At 36.9% G+C, this 24,062-nt stretch overlaps 1 protein-coding gene across 1 annotated transcript in view; it reads left to right on the top strand.

The window, feature by feature from the left end:
* Positions 1 to 23,299, top strand: part of LOC149956053 (ABC transporter G family member 20-like) — a 75,933-nt gene extending 52,634 nt beyond the window's left edge. The window contains exons 8-13 of the mRNA XM_090166749.1: positions 1,479 to 1,832; positions 4,860 to 5,037; positions 8,098 to 8,210; positions 13,131 to 13,467; positions 19,553 to 19,639; positions 20,743 to 23,299. Of these exons, the coding sequence (XP_090022875.1) occupies positions 1,479 to 1,832; positions 4,860 to 5,037; positions 8,098 to 8,210; positions 13,131 to 13,467; positions 19,553 to 19,639; positions 20,743 to 20,960 (1,287 nt within the window). The 3' untranslated portion in view covers positions 20,961 to 23,299. The remainder of the gene's footprint in view (positions 1 to 1,478; positions 1,833 to 4,859; positions 5,038 to 8,097; positions 8,211 to 13,130; positions 13,468 to 19,552; positions 19,640 to 20,742) is intronic.
* Positions 23,300 to 24,062: the final 763 nt, after the last annotated feature.

Here is a 24,062-nt window from a genome sequence, read left to right as displayed (position 1 = left end):
TTTTTTATTCACTTTTATTTTTTCTTCAAACTTATTTGTGTTCGAAAAACGTGGCATCTAATAATTAGATAAATCTTGGGTCAGAAATAAGCATTTATATAAAGTCGGCCTGACGTCGTTTCGGAGTCGGTTCTTAGGTCTATTAAAAGGCGATAAAGAGTCGACGTTTAGTAGTCGGCCGACCTTGTTAACCCTAGGACATTTCGACCCTAAATCCAAAGGTCGGCCGACCGTTAGCCGACTTTAGTGTTTAGTACCATTTGCCGACGTCGGCCCGACTTTAATTGGCTACAGGGGAAGCTTTCGCGGTTTTCCGATGCACTGTTAAAGTTATTGAAAGCGCAACACAACTCTAAAATATTAGGATCGCGCGCTAAAAAGAATCAACGCATAATTTTATGCACGTATTTAATCCTAACAAAAACTAGAACGGTAGGAATTTGGTAGGAAATCTATTTATTTCCCCAACAATTTATGACGTCAGCAATGGCTAAGATTGCGGCGAAGTGATTAGGCCTAAGATATAAATATTTTAAATTAATTTTCTTAACTAAATATTTTTTTTAAGTGGCATAACATGTATATTTTAGAATTCTGTACCTAAAAATCTATCTTATGATGTACCCTAAATCACAAAATTCGAAATGTTTTCAAAATGATACTATCTTTTTAAATAATTTATTTAGAATATTCAAAAAATTAGGCCTATTTTTGAACTTTTATACTGCCGATTTCTTTGAACGGTTCCGAATACTCCCGGTGATCCAAAAGTCGATTCGCGTCCATTTTGTCTTTCTAAAACTTTATAAAACTTTATTTATTTTAATAAATAATAATTCTAATTTTAGCCCAAAATCGCCTTCGAAATACTGCTGTTAAAAATATAACGTATCTCACATCACGCGTAAAATTTACTTGATCCGAGTGGGAATTCAGAACAGTTTCGGAGTAGCCCAAAGAAAAACGCCATAAAATTGGCCCAAATCCCTCCAAAATATCATGTCTAGTCGCATTCGACAGATAATCCGAGTTAATAGTCGTCTCAATAAATGCCGCTCTCCTTTCGCTTCTCCCATGACGTAGTCACTGATCTGAAATATTTTCAGTCGGGCGGTAACAGGGTTGCCAATTCTACCTGTAACCAACCAACCAAGCCAACTTCAATTCGACTTGTAAAATAGATTTTGCGTTTCACTTTCACCATGCTTTCACAAAAGAGACCAGCCTTTGCACACGTGTTCGTCCTGGTCGAAGTAAATGATAAATTTTATATGTTATCTTTTTTAAACTTTTAACTTTTACCGCCTAAAATGTGGTCTTATTTTCGGCACCGCTTCAAAACCAAGAGACAAGGACTAAATAAAACCTAGCTTTCCATTCTATGCTCTCAGTGCTATTACTCCTTGGGGACTCGCTGATCTGCTTTTATTGAGACGCCTATTGTAGATGTTAAGTTAATCGTAATATCGTTCTTTCAGGCGGAGAAACAGTTATCGAGTACAAAGATGGGCGCGATACTGAAGAGGTCCTACTGGTATCACTCCGCCCGAAAGCACAAAGAACACGGCGCTCGACTTCCAAAAAGCAGCTGTTCGTTGTCGGATAACTTGTACAAAGTTCTCATCGTTTTGTGGAGGAATTTCATCTTTACCAAGAAGAACCTCCCTCTTCTGCTCTTCCAACTGATCATCCCTTTGGCGACAGTCAACTTCATCTGCATCTCAGTGGGAACTAAAGTCTTCGACGTACCTGTTGGTTTAGTCAACGATGAGAACCCAGTAGACTATAGCGAAATGTTCATCAACAGCATCGACAATTCAACTTTATTAATAGTAATTATAAATAATAAAAATAGTTAACTGTTTGGAATACATCTATTACGAAGAAAGTATCCGTATAATTTCCAAAGCTATGCCCAGAAATAGTGCGGGGGAAAGGCTAAAATATAATTGGTCGAATCTGCATGGGAGGGGCTATCTGAAATTTGGGCTGTTTTTTTTTCAAATGATTCTGTGGTCCTTGGAACATTAATCTTCGCGTGTACTACTGGGGGAGGGATTCATAATTTAACCCGTTAATTTCTATCGATGAAAAATGAAAAAAATGTTTATTATATAAATCATTTTATTGATTTCATCGTTTTTGACACCGGACTATTTGAGATGGTTCATATTTTTGGGCCATTATTTTGGGTGGCGTTTAATGGTACCTACGGACAAATTTCCCAAAATTTGGTGTTACCGAAATTTTCCGTTTATTCCCATTCGACCGAAAGAATTATAAAATATAGCCCAATTGGCGGGGTGATTTGGTATTTTATTTATAAGGTATGTACTATCGAAGATCCATGTTTAGGTTAGGTTAGGTTAGGTTAGGTTAGGTTAGAGTTGCTTAAGTTTACTATTTCAGTTTTGGTTCAGTTACTTTTCTTGACTAGGTGAAGATAAAAATATAATTCATGCTCATTCAGTAACTAAATTGAAAACATAGCTAAAGCCAATTTATATAGCAGCGTTCGGTCGAATGGGACACCTCAAAAACCGCCTTCGGTCGAATGGGATTTCGGTCGAATAGGACTAAAGCAAATTTTCGGCCACTGTTTTTCTGTAAAAACCAAATCGCTGTACTAATGTATTTATGGTAGTTGTACTGTTTAGGTCATCGGAGTTTTTGGCGTAAGTGACTCCGCGGAATTGACTTTAAAAATAGTTAATTTAAATTACCTTGTTCGATGATGGTTTTGAGTACATATAGATCTTCTGCATCCGTATAGCTCAAAACCGTGGGCCCACGTTGACATATTTAATTGCACTTTTTTATTTAAATATGGCTCTTAAGTTGGTTCTGGTGGTATGCAGCGCCATTCGTGTTTCCCCACCTTATTTCCAAAATCAGGTATCTCAAAAAATTCGGTTTAAATAAAAAGTCATTTAATTAAAAGCGTTTGCAGTTCGCTACCTTTTTTCCGAAACCAGGTACTAAATCCAAATTTCAAAATAGTGCGTACGCGGGTTGTGGGGTCCCGCAAATTAGCCACAAGTTTCACTTAAAATAAAAATTTATTGATGCAACCATAAACGTAGTAGGCACCTGAGGCGTACTAATTATTTATTAAATTTTCAACGAAATTAATCCTAATTTAAGAAAAGTATCTAGATTCCAAACTAAAAATCGCCCAAAATCACTAAAATGGTCCATGACAAACTTGTAGGTCCCCCATCACGAAAACTCATAATGGGCCACCAAACGCATGATTTTATCTATCGCTTGACATAGAATTGACCCTTCTAGACGTAATTGTTAAAGAGTTATGTAGAACTCGGCGCGAGCATCGACGGCATAGGCGGCTACACTGGACGTGAAACTAGTACACGCATATCCCTTAGGTATTGCCTGAAAGCGAGGCATGTAAATTATGCATCAATAGATGCGGAAATCAAATCTATATGGATCGCGATACCCGTTTGGATCCTCGGGAGCCCATCAATTTGGGCATTAGATATTAGATAAATAAATTATGCATCAATAGATAACAGGGGGAGTGGTTAGCGCTTTGGCTTAGCAGCAAGAGGAGCCGGGCTCAATCCCAGCTTGTGGCACTGGGTGAAAACTCGTAACTACTCCTTCCGCGTTGAGTTTGCAAGTTCTCTCCCCATTGGTTAAAGGGGTTTCCCCTTTCCATAAAAACTTGTAGAGGATAACGGAATAGTAAGTGTAGGGAGCTGTTGGCTCGCGTGGCATGAAGGGCTTGCCACCATCCTCCTATACGCATTGTAACCCGGCCACCTGTTTAAAGGCATAAGTTTCTAGATGCTTATGGACCTAAGGTGGTGCATTGGGTATTAGCCTAGCTGTTGATTATTATTAAATTTTAAAGCATTCGTTATCACAAGGTCCAAAGGGGCCCACTTATTCGGTCATAACAGTGTTCCAAAAATACTCCTTTTTTAGAATATTGTGGTAAATATGGTAAATAATGGTAATTGTTTTATATTGTATCAAAGAATATCATTCAAAAAAGGAACATATAAACTTTAGAATATTTTAAACTTTATTTTAATTAAGTACTGTAAAAGTCTGTTCTAAATCTAAAAGATTTTATCTCTATAAATGTAGGTTTGAGTTTTAAATTCTGAAAATGTTTCGTGGAAAAATATTATTTACTATTTTTCTAATTTTATACCATAACGTAGATTTCCACATTATTTGTCACCTGTTAAACACAACTTCGGAACTCTGAGTCATTAAATATATTTATATGTCGTTGTGGAAATAATATTACGTCTCAGTAGCCTTTTGACAGGAATCCATACCTCTACTTGGAATGCTTATAGCCGCAGACTTTCGTCTCGATGTGTCTGACGGTTTTTTTGACGTCACTATGTTAACTTAACAAACAACCACGTGAGAGGGGAGCGCGAGCAGAGCGGATGTTTTCTCTCGTAGGCGGGGTCAAAGCCGTCAGAGTGATATTACCATACGCGATACGGCAGGATAAGCATTCCGAGTAGAGGTATGGATTCCTGCTTTTGAGAAATACACTGAAGCTTGTGAACGTACATATTTGAAACGAATAATATTAGCAGCATAAAAACTTGTTGATGTTAATGTTAATAGTTAGTGTAGGGAGCTGTTGGCTCGCGTGGCATGAAGGCCTTGCCACCATCCTCCTACGCATTGTAACCCGACTAACTGAATTAATGGCTTTAAAAGTCGCTTGATGACTTAAGCCTAAGGTGGTGCCTTGGGTATTAGCCTAGCTGATTATTATTATTATTATTATGAACGTTTCTCTCGGAAGATTATGCTCTTTTGATAAAATGTATAAGAAAATATTTGATCCAACGTCCATTTTTTAGCACAGGTATCCTAACATCAGTGAAGGATTGGACGCCGTCAGGATGGCCAAGGTTAAGGGCATTATCCACATCAGGAGTGAATTTTCGAGTTGCCTTTACGCAAAAATGCAATTGGGGTTAGCCTCTGATAGATCTGTCGTCGATTGCAGTTCCATCAGAACACATTTTGACCTTACCAGTGAGTAATATTCACCAATGAAATTGCAGTTACTTAAAAGTGCAACCAAAGAAACGTGTTGAAAAGTGTTTGCTGCTCAAACTGAACCGTGACATTGGGGAAAAGGGGAGATGTAGCAGAATGGGGTTCAAAGAACGGCCACGTGTGGCCCTGCCGTACAACGCCCAAGGTAAAGGTACTAGCTTCAGTGTTATGGTTCAATTTTAGCCGGTTCTGGCACGTAGTTTTCCCCACGCCACTTTTTTTGCATATTGAAGGGACATTCGGATTATGAATAGTTTGCATCCCTACGTCATCAATGACGCAGCTCCAAGTATAAATATATGCACCAAGAATAAATATGTAATTTGGGAAAGAATGAACCGTACAATCCCACCATTTTGCTGGTGTAGATTTCTTAGTAAAACGCTAGGGTTAACAGTTTCAATCGTCTGTTAACAGATTTTAATTATTTTCATGTTATTAAGAATTTAGTTTAACGTTAAAAATGGTTATCTTCCTTGTAAAAAATTGTTCGAGTAGTTCAATTAGAAATTGAGACCGAAAATTGTCATTTTATTCGATACCTAATTTGAGAAACTTTGCCAACTTCTTTTCATAGATATTCCAGTCGTCATTTCCTTTTTATTTAAATAACCCGGGTTTAACAAAATCTAATTTTCGTACGTTTTGTCGCTTTGATGAGAATGCCAACAAAATGGCTACCTATTTAGTATAGCTACTCGCGAAATGGTTTGAATTTTTGACCCCGCTCCCGGTTTCTATGGAGACCATAGGCCCCTCGCTCAGGTGCAAACTATGTATATCCAAGGGCTTTCAGACTACGCAACAGTTAATGGTCAATTATTTTGGTCAACCAAATTTGTCCAACTTATTGACAATGAATTAAGAAGAGTGAACAGTACACGTTGGCACACTTTTGGGGGGAACAACACCCAACTTTCTTCGGGTAGATGACAGATTTTTGGGTGTACAATTTGTTCGAGCAGAAATCCATACTTCTACTTGGAATGCTTATCGCGGCAGATTTTCGTCTCGATGTGGCTGACGGTTTTTGACGTCACTATGTTAATTTAACAAACAACAACGTGAGAGGGGAGCGCGCGCAGAGGGGATTTTTTCTCTCGTAGGCGGAGCCAAAGCCGTCGGAGTAATCTTACCATACGCGATGCGGCATGATAAGCATTCCGAGTAGAGATATGGATTCCTGGTTCGAGATATACAACTATTTTAAATTCAACCAATGAAATTAAGCTAAATAGCAGACAAATAATTTTGACAGGCTAAACCTGGGGTACGTTCAGCAGCGCTATCGGTGACATCGGTTTCCTACTGTACGCTTTTTCGCGTTTCCGGTTTTGACGTCACGGTAGTCACCGGTTACTCACCGAAGTCATCGGCTGGAAGAGTCGGTTTTTCCGATGACTTACGTCATTACTGATGTAAAACTACTATAAAAGCTACTTCATTTTAAAAAACAGCGATGACTGAATAAAAGCGTTCAGCAACTTACGACGCCATTAAGACGAAAAAACTCATCAGTGGAAAATATCAAATTCCGTTGACTTCTACTGAACGCATCAGTGGGCTACCATCAATAACGCGGGCACTGTGACTAGAGCATAGCGCCTCCGATCCAACGTCGATATTTTTGAAAAATCGGCGCTATGCTCTAAACGTGACGTCAAAAGAGGAAACGCGAAAAAGCGTAAACTGCGAATCCAGATTCAATTTTTACTCAACGGTGAGTCCGTTGAGCGTTAGTGAAAGCAGCCCTAATTTAAAAAATTTCATACAGAATACAGTATAGCAGACGGGGTAGGTACATTTGTTCGAATTTCAATCGTCCGAACGGTGGAACAAATGTTCGAATTTCATTCGTCCGAACCGCCGAAATAACAAATGTTTCAATTGTTCGAATTGGACAACTTGTTTGTTTCATTCGTCCGAATCGGTAGCATCACTTGTCCGAATTCTGTTGCTAAATTAGTATTTCTTATTGCTGTTTTTTTTTTGTCTGGATTTTTTTAGTGCAAGAATTAAAAATTAAAAATACACTGTAAATATCGTTGTTTGTTAGTAAGTGGGAATTGCGTTGAATGTTGTGGATATTTTAGGTTAGGTTAGGTAAGGTTAGGTTCACGTTAATGTTACTATTTTCTTATATTAACAATATTTAAAAAAAAAAACCAATTCCTTATGTTCGAAAAAACGGACAAACGATTATTCGAACAAATGAAATTCGCCAGTAAAGTTAACATAAATTGAACGACTAAATCACCAATAAAATTTGTGATAAATTTTTCGGGCAAATGAAATACGTTTTCGGACATACGATCCTGTTTTCCGGCATTCGGACAAATGATCATTCGGACATTTGTACCACCGTTCGGACGAATGAAATTCGAACAAATATACCCAAATCTAGCAGACGATAATAATCCCATCGAAGGAACCCAAATCGTTAGCCTTCGTGTGGACAATTGTCGTACTATTACGAACCACAAAAATTGAATATAAACCCATTTTTCGTGGAAATGTGTCAACAGCGTAGAGTGACCAATTAATATCGTATATGAACAACTAATTTGCCACCAACAAAATATAATAGTCTGAACCGTACTTAAAGCAGGCATGGAACCGGCAAGTGATGGCTCGTCGTGAATTAGCTCTTTTTTCAATAGATGTCGCTAGCGTCGAAATCAAAAAGGTGGTACTTATAGGTGACCCTCGTGTTGATTGGATCGTTTGTAAATTGGCCAATAACATAAATTACAGCAATTATGAACAATATTTTTACATGAGATATATAATTTAGGTTGAAGTCCACTAAATATAGTATAAGTTGTCTAACTTTATTACTCTGCAATGGCTCTCTGATGACGTTATCATTTGGCTATTTTGAATTTTAGCTTCCTTTTCCATAAATAGATGGCACCAGGCTCTCCAGTAAAGTCACGTTTTTCAAAAAAATCGGGTAGATTCATGGCCGTCTCTAATAATGAGAAACAAATAGTTTATGTTTAAAATTTCTTAAATTTCTTTATTTTGTGTTTTTAGATAGCGTCCTATTTGCTTTAATATATCATAGCGTATTGAAGTCCTACGGCAAGTTTTTTAAAGAAGTACTTCTACTCACGCATTTGGAGGACATATCCAGTTTTCCAATAGAGGTAAGTACCGATAATATGTTGTATTATTTAACATTAAATTCAAGTACGAATTGTCAATATTTCCCGTCGGTGGATAAGTACCTCTAATAACTATAATCAAATATATTATTTATAAATGAATTTTAAATAAATTGTGGAACGTTCTAGAATAACACAAACTTCGCATTTCCAATTCGCGTTATAATTAATGTGAATTTTTAATTGCGATTCATAACGACCTCAATTTTGTGGAAACGGGAAGGTCCCTGTTTTTTCCCTTTCAAATGTTACGTAACAGTTTTATTTATACTGTTTTTCATTTATAATAGTTTGCTTAGTTTCTTAGATGTAAACTAAAGCCTGGTTTTCACTTGGTGGTTTTTGGGCGAAAAAGCCCGGCGTCGACGGAAAATGGGCGAAAATTTCCGTCGACGCCGGGCGGAAATTCCGTCGGTTTTCGGTTTTGTGTGGCGATTTTCGTTTCTATATTTTTCGCTCAGTTGGGCGATTTCGCTCTTTTTCAACCAATCAAAAACCATTTTCGAAAGGTGACTGTGACGTCAGGGGGATGGTTAATTTCCCGCTTCTTGCATCCGGAACTCGGCCACGTGCTTTTCTGTGAATTTTGGAACGTGTTTTTTTTTATACCCTTGTTGCCTTCTTTTCCAGTATGTTTCTTTCACACAAACCGATCTTTCATAACTCATATTTCTTTGAACACGATAGATCATGTAAAATAACATTAAATTTAAAATGCTTACATGAGCTTTAATCAATAGTTCACTATTATGATCAGATAAATCATCCATTTTTAGGCCTAGGCTTAAATCTCCACTATCAGACGAAAACCGACGAACTCGCTGCCAGAAAGAAATCGCTTTATTTCCGCCCTGATTTTCCGCCAAGTGAAAACCAGGGTTTTTAGGCATAGTTTTGAAATACATTTTAAAATTTTAAGGTTTATGGCGCTGTTATAATTCAGGGGCGTTTGAGTGGTTGTGTCGTAATTTCGGGGTCAAGGTCTTTCCAATTGTTATTCCCAGACGAAAAAGTCGTTGCCAACTCCGGGAAAACGTTGGTGTGTGCATACCTCCAAAATTTTTACATAGTTAAGGAAGTGGAAAATAACGTTATGGTATAAAATGATAAAAATGGTAAATAATGGTAGATCATGGCTTATAATAGGTGGTTTTTTTTCGCCTGTTCTGGGTTTTTTGAGAAGGTTAAAAAGTGTAGCCATATGACGTCATTTTACTTCAATTCTGTCTTGACGAAAAAAACGAGTTGGAGTAGGAAGGGAGTAGTTAAAGGTTAAAGGTTATTTACAAAAAGTTTCCCGTCATATTTTCGTGCAACGAAATTTAAGCAGACGACCAAACTAGATTACTCCCTCTACACCTCCTTTCGAGGAGGAGTAAAAAGTGTAACCCTAATACTCCGGAACAAGCGAACAAAATTCGGGACAGGGTAAATCTTAACCCGAGAACAGGCGAATAAAACGTCTTAGGGTAAAAAGTTTTTTTGTCCCCGGACAAGCGAAAAAAAACCACCTATTATATTTCCATGAATTGTTTACAGAAATTAAAAATTAAAACTACATTTAAGGAGATAAAACCATTATGATTTAGAACAGACTTGTAGAGTTATTAAAATAAAGTTTCAAATCTTCTCAAGTTGATATATTCCTTTTTTCAATGATTTTCTTAATTTCACATATTATCATACAATATAAACCAACATTTTCCATTATTCATATTTAACACTACGTACCATTATTTATCATTAGTTACCACTATTTACCATAATTTATCATTAGTTACCACTATTTATCATTAGTTACCACTATTTATCATTATTTACCACTATTTATTATTATTTACCATTATTTACCACTATTTACCATTATTTATTACTATTTACCATCATTTATCACTATTTATTATTATTTACTATATTTACCACTATTTAGCATTATTTAGCATTATTGAACATATTTACCATTATTTACCATCATTTATCACTATTTATTATTATTTACAATTTTTACCATATTTACCACTATTTACCATATTTACCACTTTACCATTATTTAATACTATTTATCACTATTTACCATCATTTATCAGTTTTTATTATTATTTACCATATTTATGACTATTAATCATTTTCTACCATATTTACCATTATTTACCACTATTTACCAGTGGTATGCACAATATTAGAAAAAAAAAGTTTAAATTTTGTGACAAAATCAAATCAGCCCGGTCCCGACGCAATTAAAGCGCACACCGTTTTTCTTTTAATAAGCCTTTCTATAAAGTCATTACGCTTGCCGAACTTGTTTTAATGTATCGCTCTCGTCACGAGATACCTAGGAGTTCAGTTCAGTTTTGAAGGTTATAGATCTTTATAAAAAGAGCCACTAGTCGAATTTTCAAAGTGAAACGTCACTTCTACGTCACGAGTGACGCGCCCGATACATCAAAACAAGAAGGCCAATGTTACTTTATAGAAAGGCGTATTCGACCATGATGCCCACCTATCGTCTCAACATAGTCTTGCTAAGAAGAAATAGATACGAACTTGTACAGAAATTTTTCCTTACTCCGTCTTTTCTGATTAGTAAAATCCATTATAGGGAAATTTTGTAGTCACTGTTTTTTATTTCTTTTGTCTAGCGAAATTAAAGTTCATAATTATAACAATAATCAGAAAATGTAGGTTGATTACGATAGCATCTACCCAAAAAGGTTTTAGGACCCAAATTCTAGAGACGAAATGTTAATAATAAATTTTATGTTCGGATTCAATAGTTCATCATATACTTGAAACTGACAACGATTATATTAATGGAAATTGACACCCAGTGTCATACTTACAGTTTATATGTAACTTATGGTATTTTATAGATGACCACTTCTTTTAGGCAAAAGATATAATAATAGTAAACGATGTTTATAACATGCATTTCGAGTTTTTATGGAAAGAGGAAACTAAACTACTCGAAGGAAAAACCTTTTAACAAACGTGGATAGTACTTGCAGAGAGTTTCCAGTCTTTTCACCTAGTGCCACCAGCTGGGATCGAACCCGGGCTCCTTTTGCTGCGAAACGAAAGTGCTAACCACTCATATCGCATCTGAATTTGGATTTCAAAAACGTTTCCTGATCGAGAGCTAACCATTATATTTTGAATCAGTGACGGAATACAGTGATTACGAATAGATTACAATATGATTACAGACAGGAATCCATACCTCTACTTGGAATGCTTATCCTGGCGTATCGCGTATGGTAAGATCACTCTGACGGCTTTGGCCCTGCCTACGAGAGAAAAAAAATCCCCTCTGCTCGCGCTCCCATCTCACGTTGTTGTTTGTTAAGTTAACATAGTGACGTCAAAAAAACCGTTAGCCACATCCAACGGGGTCTCGATCGAGAAACGGTTTGAAAGAATTATTGGATTGCCTCGAAAATTCGTCTGTTGCTGACGTCACCCAGATGTGATCCCATTGATTTTCAATAGGATCTCATCTCAGTGACGTCACGATGTTCGTTAGCAACGAAGTTACCAACTTTAGCCCTTAGCAACCACAGCGTATCGAGGCAACCTTTTATAGCCTAAAATTTACTAACCTTGAGCCACATCGAGACGAAAATCTGCCGCGATAAGCATTCCAAGTAGTGGTATGGATTCCTGTTACAGACAATCATTTTAGCCAGAGTGTACACTGATAACGGCAAATGGCTCAGTGCCTATTTGAAGGATTATGTGGGGTGGCGGAGTGGTTAAACTTTCGACTCGCAGCAAGAGGAGGCGGGTTCGATCCCAGCTTGGGGCACTGGGTGAAAATTTGGAACTACACCTTCTGCGTTGAGTTTGAGAGTTCCCTCCCCACTAGTTAAGGGGTTTCCCCTCGTGTTCTTCGGTTTCCCCTTCCCATAAAAACTTGTAGAGGTAGTAGTTAGTGCAGGGAGCTGTCGGCTCGCGTGGCATGAAGGGCTCGCCACCACCCTTCTACGTATTGTAATTCGGCCACCTGCTTAAAGGCATTAAAAGTCGCTCGATGACTTGGGTGCCTTAGCTGATTATTTATTTTATCTAGAACTACCTAAATTAATCAAAATTAGGATAAAATTGGAAATTAAATCACATAAATATTTTTATAAAAACCATTTTGGCCACTTCCCAAAATGATTTCGAAATTGAACGTTTTTGGATAGTACCAAAAGCGACATAAGACCCAAAAAAGTAAAAAGTAAAAAGAGGGAGCGGGAGATAAAAATATGTCATCAAAATTGGAACTTTTCCCCACCCCAGCACCGCCGAGTGAGGCCATTTATAACATATGTCTACGGGCGTGTAATCGATGAGAGAAAATCGGGCCAGACCATAGACTAAATATACCTTTGCTAGTACTATTAATACTAGTAGGTTATTTAGACTATTGTAAGACTATAGCTCTCAGTAAATATTTTAAAGGGTGCAAAGGTAGAGTGGACACACTTTTGGGTCTTATGTCGCTTTTGATACTACTCAATTTTGGAACAACCCAAATACGGCACTATTGCCCATTGAGTTGATAATAATATAGAGCCCCCATAGTCTTTGAGCTAACCATTAGTGGCAACGGGACTGAAAATCAAGAAACTTTATCAAAGTACGCGTGGCGCCTTCTGTTGACAATACTAAACAGCCTTTGACAGAGCATTAATGTCTCGAGGACTTGCATGCGCGCGCAGTCTGGCGCGAGACGAGAATGCATTGTAGAAGGTAAATGATAAAGTTCCTTGACTTTCAGTCCCGTTGCCACTAATGGTAAGCCTAAAGCTTATAGAAAAAATCCGCTCTGGGGCTCTATATTATTCTCAACTCAATGGTACTGCCCCCTAAAATAGGCCCTGAAATGGTCAGCCCATTAACGATGTCATGATCATTCAGATGTCGAATGCCATATACGGATACGAGGATGAACCTTTTACGGATTATTTGTTGCCGGGCGCCATAGTCTTCCTGTCTTTCTATATGCCACTACTGGCCAATTTGTTCACGTTCATGCTGGAGAAGAAAAGTGGCCTGCAGGACAGGCTAAGAGTATCAGGGGTCACCTTCACCCAGCTGCTCATCTCTCAGTTTCTCACCCAAACCATCATCGTCTTGGGACAAGTGCCGCTGGTCATCACTACGCCCGTTTTCGTGTTCGGGTTGCCTCTCTTCGGCTCTCTCTTCCTAGCGTACACGCTTCTAGTATTACAAGGAATTGTGGGATTAACATTTGGTAAGTACGAAACAGAAGACTTTCACAGTTAAGAAAATAACAAACTAGTAATAAGATAGATAATTACGTCAATTTTGAAAGGACTGTTAAGTGTTTTGAAAATTTAGGGTAGTAATTGATGTCATGTAATTTAAAATCCCCATGTGTACGTTCAGTAACGTCATCAGAAACATCGTTGAGTAATTTCTACAGTACAATCGGGCTAGGACGTCATGATGTCCATTTGATGTCCATCAGAAAAACCAGCGTGTTGTTAGTAGTTATTTTTTAAAACCGTGGTGACTAAATAAAGAAACCGCTCAACCACCTGTGACGACACGACCTCGTTTAACCAAAATCAAGCAAACACCGATTCTCAAGTGATTTTCGTAACTGAATGTACACCATTTTAGACATAGGCAAATCGGAACTCGCTTAAAGCAAGTGTCGGCTTGAAGTGAAGTAGCTCTTTTTTCAACAGATGTCGCTAGCGCCGACATCAAAACCAGACAGTTCAGCTATATTTTTACCCAAAAGGCGTATACTTATAGGTACCCCTCGCGTTGATTGCATCATTTGTAAATTGGCCATTAAGATAAATTAGGGTAATTTTAAACAATATTTTTACATGGGTTATATAATTTAGGTTAAAGCCCACTAAATAGAGTATAAGTTGTCTAACTATAATACTCTACAATGGCTCTCTGACGACGTTATCATTTCGCTATTTTGAATTTCAGCTTCCTTTGCCATTAATAGAAGGCACCACGCTCTCCAGTAAAGTCGCGTTTTTCTAAGAATCCGATAGAGTCATGCCCATCTCTAATAATAGGGGCCTTTTCATAATACATGTGGCAATGATAGAGCCGACATTCGCTTAACGTACGATAGTGTTTTACCAAAATGTACGCAGCGAGTTCTTTGGCAGAATAGTCTTTGTACGAATCATCTTCCACTTGTGTACCTGGGGATTTTTCACAAGACGTTACAGCTCGTACAAACTTCCAACCTAAAATTCAATCAACAGCGTTTCTAGCGGGGAAAAAAATTAAATTCTTTGAATTACCACGAAACGTTTTAAAGGCATTACTTCAAACCTTGGACGAATAAAGCCTGCTGGAATGGCGAACGAGCGGGAAGTTCTGCTCAAGCCCCGCCCTCTCTGGCGTAGTTATTTTAACATCGTGACATCTCTATGCAGTTTCCGCAACAATATTTTTAATTATATTTAGTTTTCACCATCGCCTAAAGATGACGCGAGGCGAAATGATCCCCGCCTCTAAGGGTGGGTCTTCAGCCAATTTTGAAACCGAACTGCCACTTCTGTAGGTTTTATTTCCCCAAGGTAAAACTATCTTAACAGCATCTGTCAAAGCTTTCCAAAGTTCTTTTAAAAATTCTATTTGTTTTGTTTCGCTCTCTACAAGTATTCTAATTAGACTTTTCAGTTTGATTAGTACACGTAATCTGCTTGATATTCGTCTGCTAGACAGACGCTTTTTGATTTATCGGCTGCTTATCGAAACGAAAATCCAGCAGTCAATGAACTTCTCGCGTTGGCCGCTATGTGGCTCCATTCAAACTGAAAAGACGGACGTCAATAAAAAATGAGTTGGTTGACTCGAGTGTGACCTGGTGAAAATTTATTTTTTTACTATCAGAAATTATATAAAACATTACAAATAATTAAAGATTGCACGAAACTTAAAGCAAGTAGCGGCTCTATCATTTCCACCTGGATAATGAAAAGGCCCCCTTGATAATAGAGATGGCCATGAATCTATCCGATACTTCGAAAAACGCGACGTTACTGGAGAGGGTGGTGCCATCTATTTATGGCAAAGGAAACTAGTATTTTAAATAGCCAAATGATAACGTCGTCAGAGAGCTATTATAGTTAGACAACTTATACTCTATTTAGTGGACTTTAACATAAATTATATATTCCATGTAAAAATATTGTTTATTTATGTTATTGACCAATTTATAAACGACCCAATCAACGTGAGGGGTGCCAATAATTATCGCCTTTTGGATCGAAATGTAGCTTAACTATTTTGTTTTGATGTCGACGATAGCGACATCTTTTGAATAAAAGAGCTACTTGACGTCGAGCCGACACTTGCTTTAAAAGAATAGAATGGCCAGAATTTTGCTTAAAACCACGAAGGAAAGATAAGGAGAGCCTGCTCTGCCTTTAAGGTATGAGAGGCAGATTTGGAATTACGATTATATCGTCACCTGCCCGTCATACGGCCATGACTCCCTCCGATTCTTCGAAAAACGCGACTTTACTGGAGAGCGTGGTGCCATCTATTTATGACAAAGGAATCTAAAATTCAAAATAGAAAAACAATAACGTCGTCAGAGAAACATTGTAGAGTATTATAGTTAGACAACTTATACTCTATTTAGTGGACTTTAACCTAAATTATATATCCCATGTAAAAATATTGTTTAAAATTACCTTAGTTCATGTTATTGGCCAATTTACAAACGATCCAATCAACGCGAGGGGTACCTATAAGTATTCGCCTCTTGGGTAAAAATGTAGCTTAACTGTCTTGTTTTGATGTCGAAGCCACTTCACTTCAAGCCGACAATTGTCTTGCTTTAAAGGGAATATAACCTCTAGTATACAGGTAATTTTTAATGTTCGGACAAGTGATTTTTTACGAAAACTACTACTACACTTTTAAAAAAATTATTTTTTCACCTCTAGGTGCTAGGTATATTTTATCAATTGAGAATTTGTAGAGCATCATCTGAAACCTACGAATACCTTTGTTCGATGGAAAAAAAACTATTTAGACTGAAAAACGCGACTTGAAAAATTGACAAGTTGAATAAGTCAAAATAAACTTGTTTGATCCTGGAATGCGATAGTCGCGCACTTTATTACGAAAGCATAGCTTACTCATTTAAAATTTCAATCATTATTTTGTTGCGAACGTTTCTTAACATTTAAAAAACTTGGAAAATGATTTTGAAACATCTAATTAGACAAATGGTTTAAAGTTCACGTACATTTTAGGTCACTTTTTGATTAACATCATCGACATCGTCGATCTTTCGAATTATGGTTCGTTATTCAAGAGCAGCGGGTACCGAAATTGTTGTACTGTATTTTGGAAAAGGTGGACGTAATCCAAGAAGAGTCACGATTGGGTCAGCCTAATTTTGACTTTGAGAACACAGCTCTTGTTTGGCCGACACCAACTTGTACATATAAAAAAACACACACACAGTTCTTGCACATTTTGCCGCATACCCTCGAAGAAGATGTGCCAATTTAGGTTGCAGTATAAACCGTGTTTGGAAAATTTTACGCAAATATAGGTACCATCCATACAGAGCTACGCTTCACCAAGGACTGACATGCAAACTACCCGAGGTGTTAATCTCCGGTTTGTTTCAAACTCTGGGGATAAGTAGATCTTAATGTAACTTGAAACTAGCTAGAGGTAAAAGTTACAATGGGCTTTCGTTTTTCCATGGCAACCGCAAATGTTTTTGACTACTAAGATTGAGAATTTTCCCATTTAAAATAGCATGAGAATTTCACGGAATTTGAAAATATTCAAAATTTATAATTTTTTTGGGGCAAAATCTATACTTAAAGGGGAATTGTCACCAAACCCAAAGTTTACGAGGTTTTTTTACATAATGATAGAAAATATATTAATGATTATGTCCCTGAAATTTTATAGTTATTGGGAAAGTATGACGCTACTTTTTCCGCATCAAACGGCTCGAAAAATTTCAGAAATCGCGGTTGAACCTACGTGCAGCGCCAAAAGAATGAAGCGGCAAAAATTTGAGAACGGGCGGCGTGTAAGGCATTTTAAAAACACGATAAACTACAATCTACGAATATAAATCGGTTAAAAAGCCAAGGAGAATGTGGTAGCAGACGACAGTTCCGACCGAAAAACGATAAAACCAGAAAAATAATATTTCGTTCACGAGATGGCCCTGCAGTTAGGTTCAACCAAGCGGTTCTGAGATTCTCGAGTCGGGGGGGACACGAAATTTGGTTGCTAATAATAAATCAAACACTAAAATATTCACATGAATTTTTTTGTATAACCATTTTCGGACGGCCTCTTACATTTAAATGATTTTTAACCAATTTTAGGGTGGTGACAATTCCCCTTTAAAATTTATAAATATTTGGGTAAATTTAAGTAAAATTGAGTAAATCGAGCATTTTAAGTAAAAGTGGTTAAATATGAGTGAGCAATTTAAGTAAAAGTGGTTAAATATGAGTGAGCAATTTAAGTAAAAGTGGTTAAATATGAGTGAGCAATTTAAGTAAAAGTGGTTAAATATGAGTGAGCAATTTAAGTAAAAGTGGTTAAATATGAGTAAATCGAGGAATTTAAGTAAAAGTGGGTAAATATGAGTAAATCGAGCAATTTAAGTAAAAGAGGGTAAATATGAGTAAATCGAGCAATTTAAGTAAAAGTGGGTAAATAAGAGTAAATCGAGCAATTTAAGCAAAATTGGGCTATACGAGTAAAATTGGGTAAATATAACAATTTCAGTAAAATTTGTCAAATAAAATAAATTATTGTATTTAATAAAACCCGAATTCGGTTTTTGAATGTGCAAACTATTCTGCATTACGTTTTATTAAAACTAGTACAGGTATTCTAGTTTCCGTCAATTCGCATGATACGTGAATGTGGGCATATCTTTGCTATTTCTTTCCCGGATCAAACAAGTTTATTTTGGCTTGCCCAACTTGTCAATTTTTCCAGTCACGTTTTTCAATGAAAGGTATAATTCGTAGGTTTCAGAAGATGCTATTCAAATTCTCAATGGACAAAATTGATTTAGCACTTACGACGTTAGTGGTGAACAAAAATAATGTTTCCAAATGTAAAAATATTTTCAGAAAACGATAAAATTTCGCCAATCAATGTCGCCCGGTGTATTTACTTAACCATAAAAATTTCAAATTTCTACCTTAAGTAGTTTTCGTAAAAAAATCACTTGTCCAAACAAAAAACACCCCATCTTAAAAAGGATTCCAATATTGGCCGTTATAGAGTTGTTAATTTTCCGCAAATCAGAAATATAAAAAATTGGAACATATATTACTTTTTAAGCGTTTTTATTCTAGCCCAGTCTAAGGGTTAAGTTTTACTTTTTTATTCGAAAAAATTAGATGAAAATTCCGAGAAATTTAAAACAATCATGGAATGAAAATATTTTTTTAGGAAAAATGCGGAAAATTTTCTGTAAAATTTTCCGACTTAAGGCCTTTTCACACGAGCCAACTTTTCAAATCAAAATGCTGAGTCAGCAAAAATGGATCAGTGATCCATTTTTTTCTCGCGTACTTTTTTGGTGGATCAACTCATCGAACTTTTATTCACACGAACCAACTAGTTTACTCAACTCAAAGTTGACTCATCTAGTTGGATCAAAAAGTTGGCTCGTGTGAATAGACCTTTATACAACACAAAAGCTGATAGCGCTTTTTTTCTGCGGTCAAATAGCCTATAGTCAAAACAGTTTTTTGATTAGCTTCAAACGGATTTAACCATAGACTAATAAAGCTACATAGACAGGAACGTCAATGTTAAAAAAAAAAACTAGGTGGTGCCATCTAGTGGTCAGACCTGGACAACTTTTATAGAGCTTGTCACTGCTTTTAGATCAGAGTATTTTTATATTTTAGAAATTTTATAGTCACATAATGGATTTAACATTTTTATTTCTACTCATTTTAAAAAAATTTAACACTTTTAAACCTAAAAAGGATCTAATTTTTTTATATACATATTTTAAATTAAAGAATTATAAATCTAGGATAGTCTTACATTTTTATTTATTAATATGCCTAAACAATTAATCCTTTTAAAACAAAAATTCAACATTTATAACCGAAAAAAATCATTTTATTGTACTTTAGGCAGGTACACACTCTCCGAACGAGAAAAGAAAACTAATAATGTCCAGGTCTACACACTAGGAGCGCTGCCGTCGCGGCGAACGATTCGCCGTATTCGACGTTCCTATCTATATAGCGTTGCTTTATTAGTCTATGGATTTAACCTTTATTTAACCACTCTGTTAAACTAATTTTCTTCAACAGGATTTCTTATTTCCGCTGTTACCTCAAATGAAAATGCTGCCATCATGATTGTCATTTCAACTCTGTACACGAATATGAGCTTTTCCGGTAACATTTCGATCTTATCCACTTCATTCCGGGTTGAATCTCCGCTAGAAAATGTGTCGAGGTTAGCGGTGATAGCTAGTGTAATGCTCACGTGGCATGAAGATCAGGTCACCACCCTCTTACTCAGAATTACCAAATCACCTGTGACACCTGATATCATAGGCGTAGGAACGTTCTAGAAGTTGGAGGGGGCAAAGAGAAACGAAAAATGGTCTGGAGAATGGTTTTGAATTTTTAATGGGGTGTAGCTTCTCCGAATGCATGTGTACTGTTTACTACTATGTAAATTGGCGGCAAAAGACTGAAATTTAAACACAGTTGAGGTTCTATAAACTGTATATGCTTTTAAAATAATAATTTGAGCCTTTTGAAAATTTCAACTGACCAAAATGTTGGAGGGGGCAATAACATTAGTTGCCCCTCCCAACATAATTCTAGGGAGGGGCATTGCCCCCCCCCTGCCCCTCCCGGTTCCTACGCCCCTGCCTGATATAAAGGCATTAAAAGTCGCTAGTTGACTTCTAAAGGCCTAAGATGGTGCGTTGTGAATAAGCCTAGCTGATTATAATTAAAGGATTTCTTATTATGATATTTATCTAATTAGAAATCATACCAGTGTTAATAGGCCCTAAAAATCAAATAATAATACCAAGGAAATTATAAATTGCCAAATTTGGCTATCTATAAATTCCTCAAAGGTATTATAATTGATTTACTGCTAATTATATTTGCCAAATATAATTAGCAGTATTTTAGAATTTTGGAGGAATACTGTAATTAGTAATCGTCGAAGAAATCCCAAATTGAACGACACTTAAACCCTGTTGGAGGTTTTCTTAACCTGTCTAATATTAGCGGTAATAATTTTAACCTGTTTTCTACTTAATTAATTCGAAAATTATCGTACATAATCGCACGATCAGGAAAAATTACCGAGAATATATTACACCATTGAAATTATCGTCGTCTAAAAATTGACTAGAAAATATCGACTTGTACGGTAATTATCGTACCTCTGACTACGCTATCCGTGGTATAAGGCTTACTAGAATTTTGATCCTTTGCGAAAATGTGTGATGGAATATTTCGATGTACATTTTTAGGTTTCTTGTGGCCACTAGAGGGCATGCCTCGATTTTTAAGGCGCATATCGTATTACTTTCCTATCACGATGCCAGTGGAGGCCCTGAGGGCCATTATGTGCAGGGGATGGGATATCAGCCATCAGACTGTCTACTTGGCTTTCGTGGCTTCAATATTATGGACCAGTATCTTCATTGTACTCACCTATATCACTCTGAAAGTAAAGAAACAACACTAACTCTGCAACAGCTACTATGGTGCATAAACCCTATGTTTTAGGATTTGTAAGTGGACTCGCAAAAACATGATCCAAGGTCACAAAGCCAGTTTCATAATCTTTCGTTAACTGTGCCACATACTCTGTAAATTGTCAACAGTGGCGCACCCAAGCGGGGGTCCCTGGCCCCGTTCAGAACATACGGATTTACATAGAATTGTTTAACTTATTACTTTTCAGCCAGGCGTTCCACAAACCACCTGTCCCGCCATTTTAATTAATTTATGGGTGCACCACTAACTGTCAATGTATTTAGAAGTGACACCTAAACCTTCATAGTACAAGTTAAATAAGACAGTTTTGATATAGTCACCGCCTTATATCGGTGCTAAAATGAAATATTTGAAAGCCTATCACGAAATTATTGATTTTACTTTTGACGACCAAGCCTTAGATGAGGTCGCAAGTGGCATTTATCTGCCGTCATCATCAAATCTTGAATGACATGATTCCAAAGGGCTAATCACTCCGTACAAATGGTTTCTCGTGTTGAGTACGTAATATCGGGATAATCTCGACGTAATCTCTACGTACTCCGTGTACTCTTTACGTACTCTGCGTAATCTCGCTGAACCTTTCGTGTAATCTCGGAGTGTTCTTCGCGTAATCTGCCTACTCCACTAAAATCTCGGTGTACTCTTCGTCTAATTTCGGTGTCTTCGCGTAACAGTGGCGTACCCAGACCTTTTTCCACCCGGGGTGGTCCCTGAGTTTGCTGCCCCTTTCAATAGGGACTTGGCAGCTTTTAACAATTAGAAAAAAAAAGCATATCAGCATGGCGGCCATAGCCAAAGGTCATGCAACCAAAGCCCAATATACACCAGTAACACCAGATTTCAGTATATCTCTCCTCTACCTATTTCCAGAGATAGCTTATATTAAAAATACCGCCCCCCTTGCTACGGCACTGTCGCGTTAACCTGATATACGCATAATAATCCTTGCGTTATCCTGACGTACTCATCATAATCTTCGCGTAATCTTGACGTACGTATCATAATCTTCCTGTTATCCTGACGTACTCATCATAACCTTCGCGTTATCCTGACGTACTCATCATAATCTTCGCGTTATCCTGACGTACGCATCATAATCTTCGCGTAATACTGACATACTCATCATAATCTTCGCGTAATCCTGCCGTACGCATCATAATCTTCGCGTAATCCTGACATACTAATAATAATCTTCGCGATATCCTGACGTACTCATCATAATCTTCACTGAAACCCATTAAAATACGTCATTTGGTCGTCGTTCGTCGCATTTACAAAGTACCACTCTGATGACGTTTCAGTGACGTTTTTCGAATCGACCCCTCATACCCTCCTTGAAAGTCGCTTTAACTTTATTTACTTAACACATTAACATTGAGTCTTTCTACATGTATAGTCTCTATAATTGGTTTCCATGGACTAATTGTTAATCAATATGCATATGTTAATGTTTATAATATAACAGAAGATATGATAAGACTCCCATTCGGTTTATATTCAAAACGTATAACCTTTTTCTGCGTCTGCTAGTCTTTAGGGGGGAGGTACATTTGTTCGAATTTCAATCGTCCGAACGGTGGAACAAATGTTCGAATTTCATTCGTCCGAACCGCCGAAATAACAAATGTTTCAATTGTTCGAATTGGACAACTTGTTTGTTTCATTCGTCCGAATCGGTAGTATCACTTGTCCGAATTCTGTCGCTAAATTAATATTTCTTATTGCTGTTTTTTTTATAATGTCTAATCATTTTATCCTATTATGTCCATTTTTCCTTTGGCTGATATAGTAAGTGAGAATTGCGTTGAATGTTGTGGATATTTTAGGTTAGGTTAGGTTCACGTTAATGTTACTACTTTCTTATATTAACAAAATTTGTGATAAATTTTTCGGGCAAATGAAATACGTTTTCGGACATACGATCCTGTTTTCCGGCATTCGGACATATGATCATTCGGACATTTGTACCACCGTTCGGACGAATGAAATTCGAACAAATGTACCCAAATCAGTCTCTAGTATCTTCCAAATTCTTGATTCCGCCGTCATATTTTCGTCAAATGGATGTTACAAGGAAGGTTATAAGTTATATACTTCTGATACACGTGATAATTAAGTTTCAAATATGAAGAGTTGTGTTCTGGAACGAAATACCCAGCCACCTAGTTAAAAGGCATTAAAAGTCGTTAGATGACTTGGACCTAAGGTGGTGCCAAGGGTATTTGCCTATCTGATTATTATTGTAAAATATTTTATTTTCGTTATTAACTAAAATTTTACGAATAAAGTTTATATTTTATAAAACAGTCGTTTTATGAATTATCATGTAAGTTATCACGAGTGCATTCATTTCAACCATGAATATCGAAGTGCATTTATGTAGTTTGGTCACAGTCGCTAGGAGCTTACATTCGACGTAGATTAAAGCCAAGATATTATAGAACTCCGTAGTACCTTAGATCCGAATGGTGAGAGCTTCTGATTGACGGTTTGGTATTGAAGCGTTTACCCACTTCCGGCCCGTGCTAAAAACGTTCACGAATAAATATGCATATAACTACATTTCATGTATTCATTGTTTTGGCTTGAATGTTATTATTTCAATTATTCAATAACTATATCGATTAAAAATCCAAAAAGTATTAAATTTGACGGGTTTTTGCCCTTTCAAAAAACCTTTTTTCCCAGCCCCCAAACACTCAAGTTCTGCCCCCTCCTGAAATTGTTTTAAATGACTCCCTAGTTGTATTGTCCTATCACGGCCAACTTTGATGACGCTCTGTTGGTAACTAAATGATGATGTTCCCGAAGGGATAACGTTTTTATAAATAAAACCTTTTTTGTACAAGAAGTGGAGGTTGTGGTTTTTAATTTATTTTATGTACAAGTGTCTCTATTAATTTTAATTTAACCATGGTAGCTATGGAAATAATTCGGCATGAAGTGAAATTCTTTGATCGAAATTTCGATGTCCGCCCGTTTATCTAGGTGCATTCGCAACACATTGGCAACCTTAGACACTCCAAGTGTGTACTTATACTTATCCCTACGTCACCAATGACGCAGT

The sequence above is a fragment of the Leiobunum rupestre genome, chromosome 2, assembly GCF_980474605.1.
Source record: "Leiobunum rupestre chromosome 2, qqLeiRupe1.1.hap1, whole genome shotgun sequence".
Lineage (NCBI taxonomy): Eukaryota > Metazoa > Arthropoda > Arachnida > Opiliones > Sclerosomatidae > Leiobunum > Leiobunum rupestre.
The sequence above is the reverse complement of the archived record's forward strand: the minus strand, read 5'-3'. Positions and strand labels throughout refer to the sequence as shown.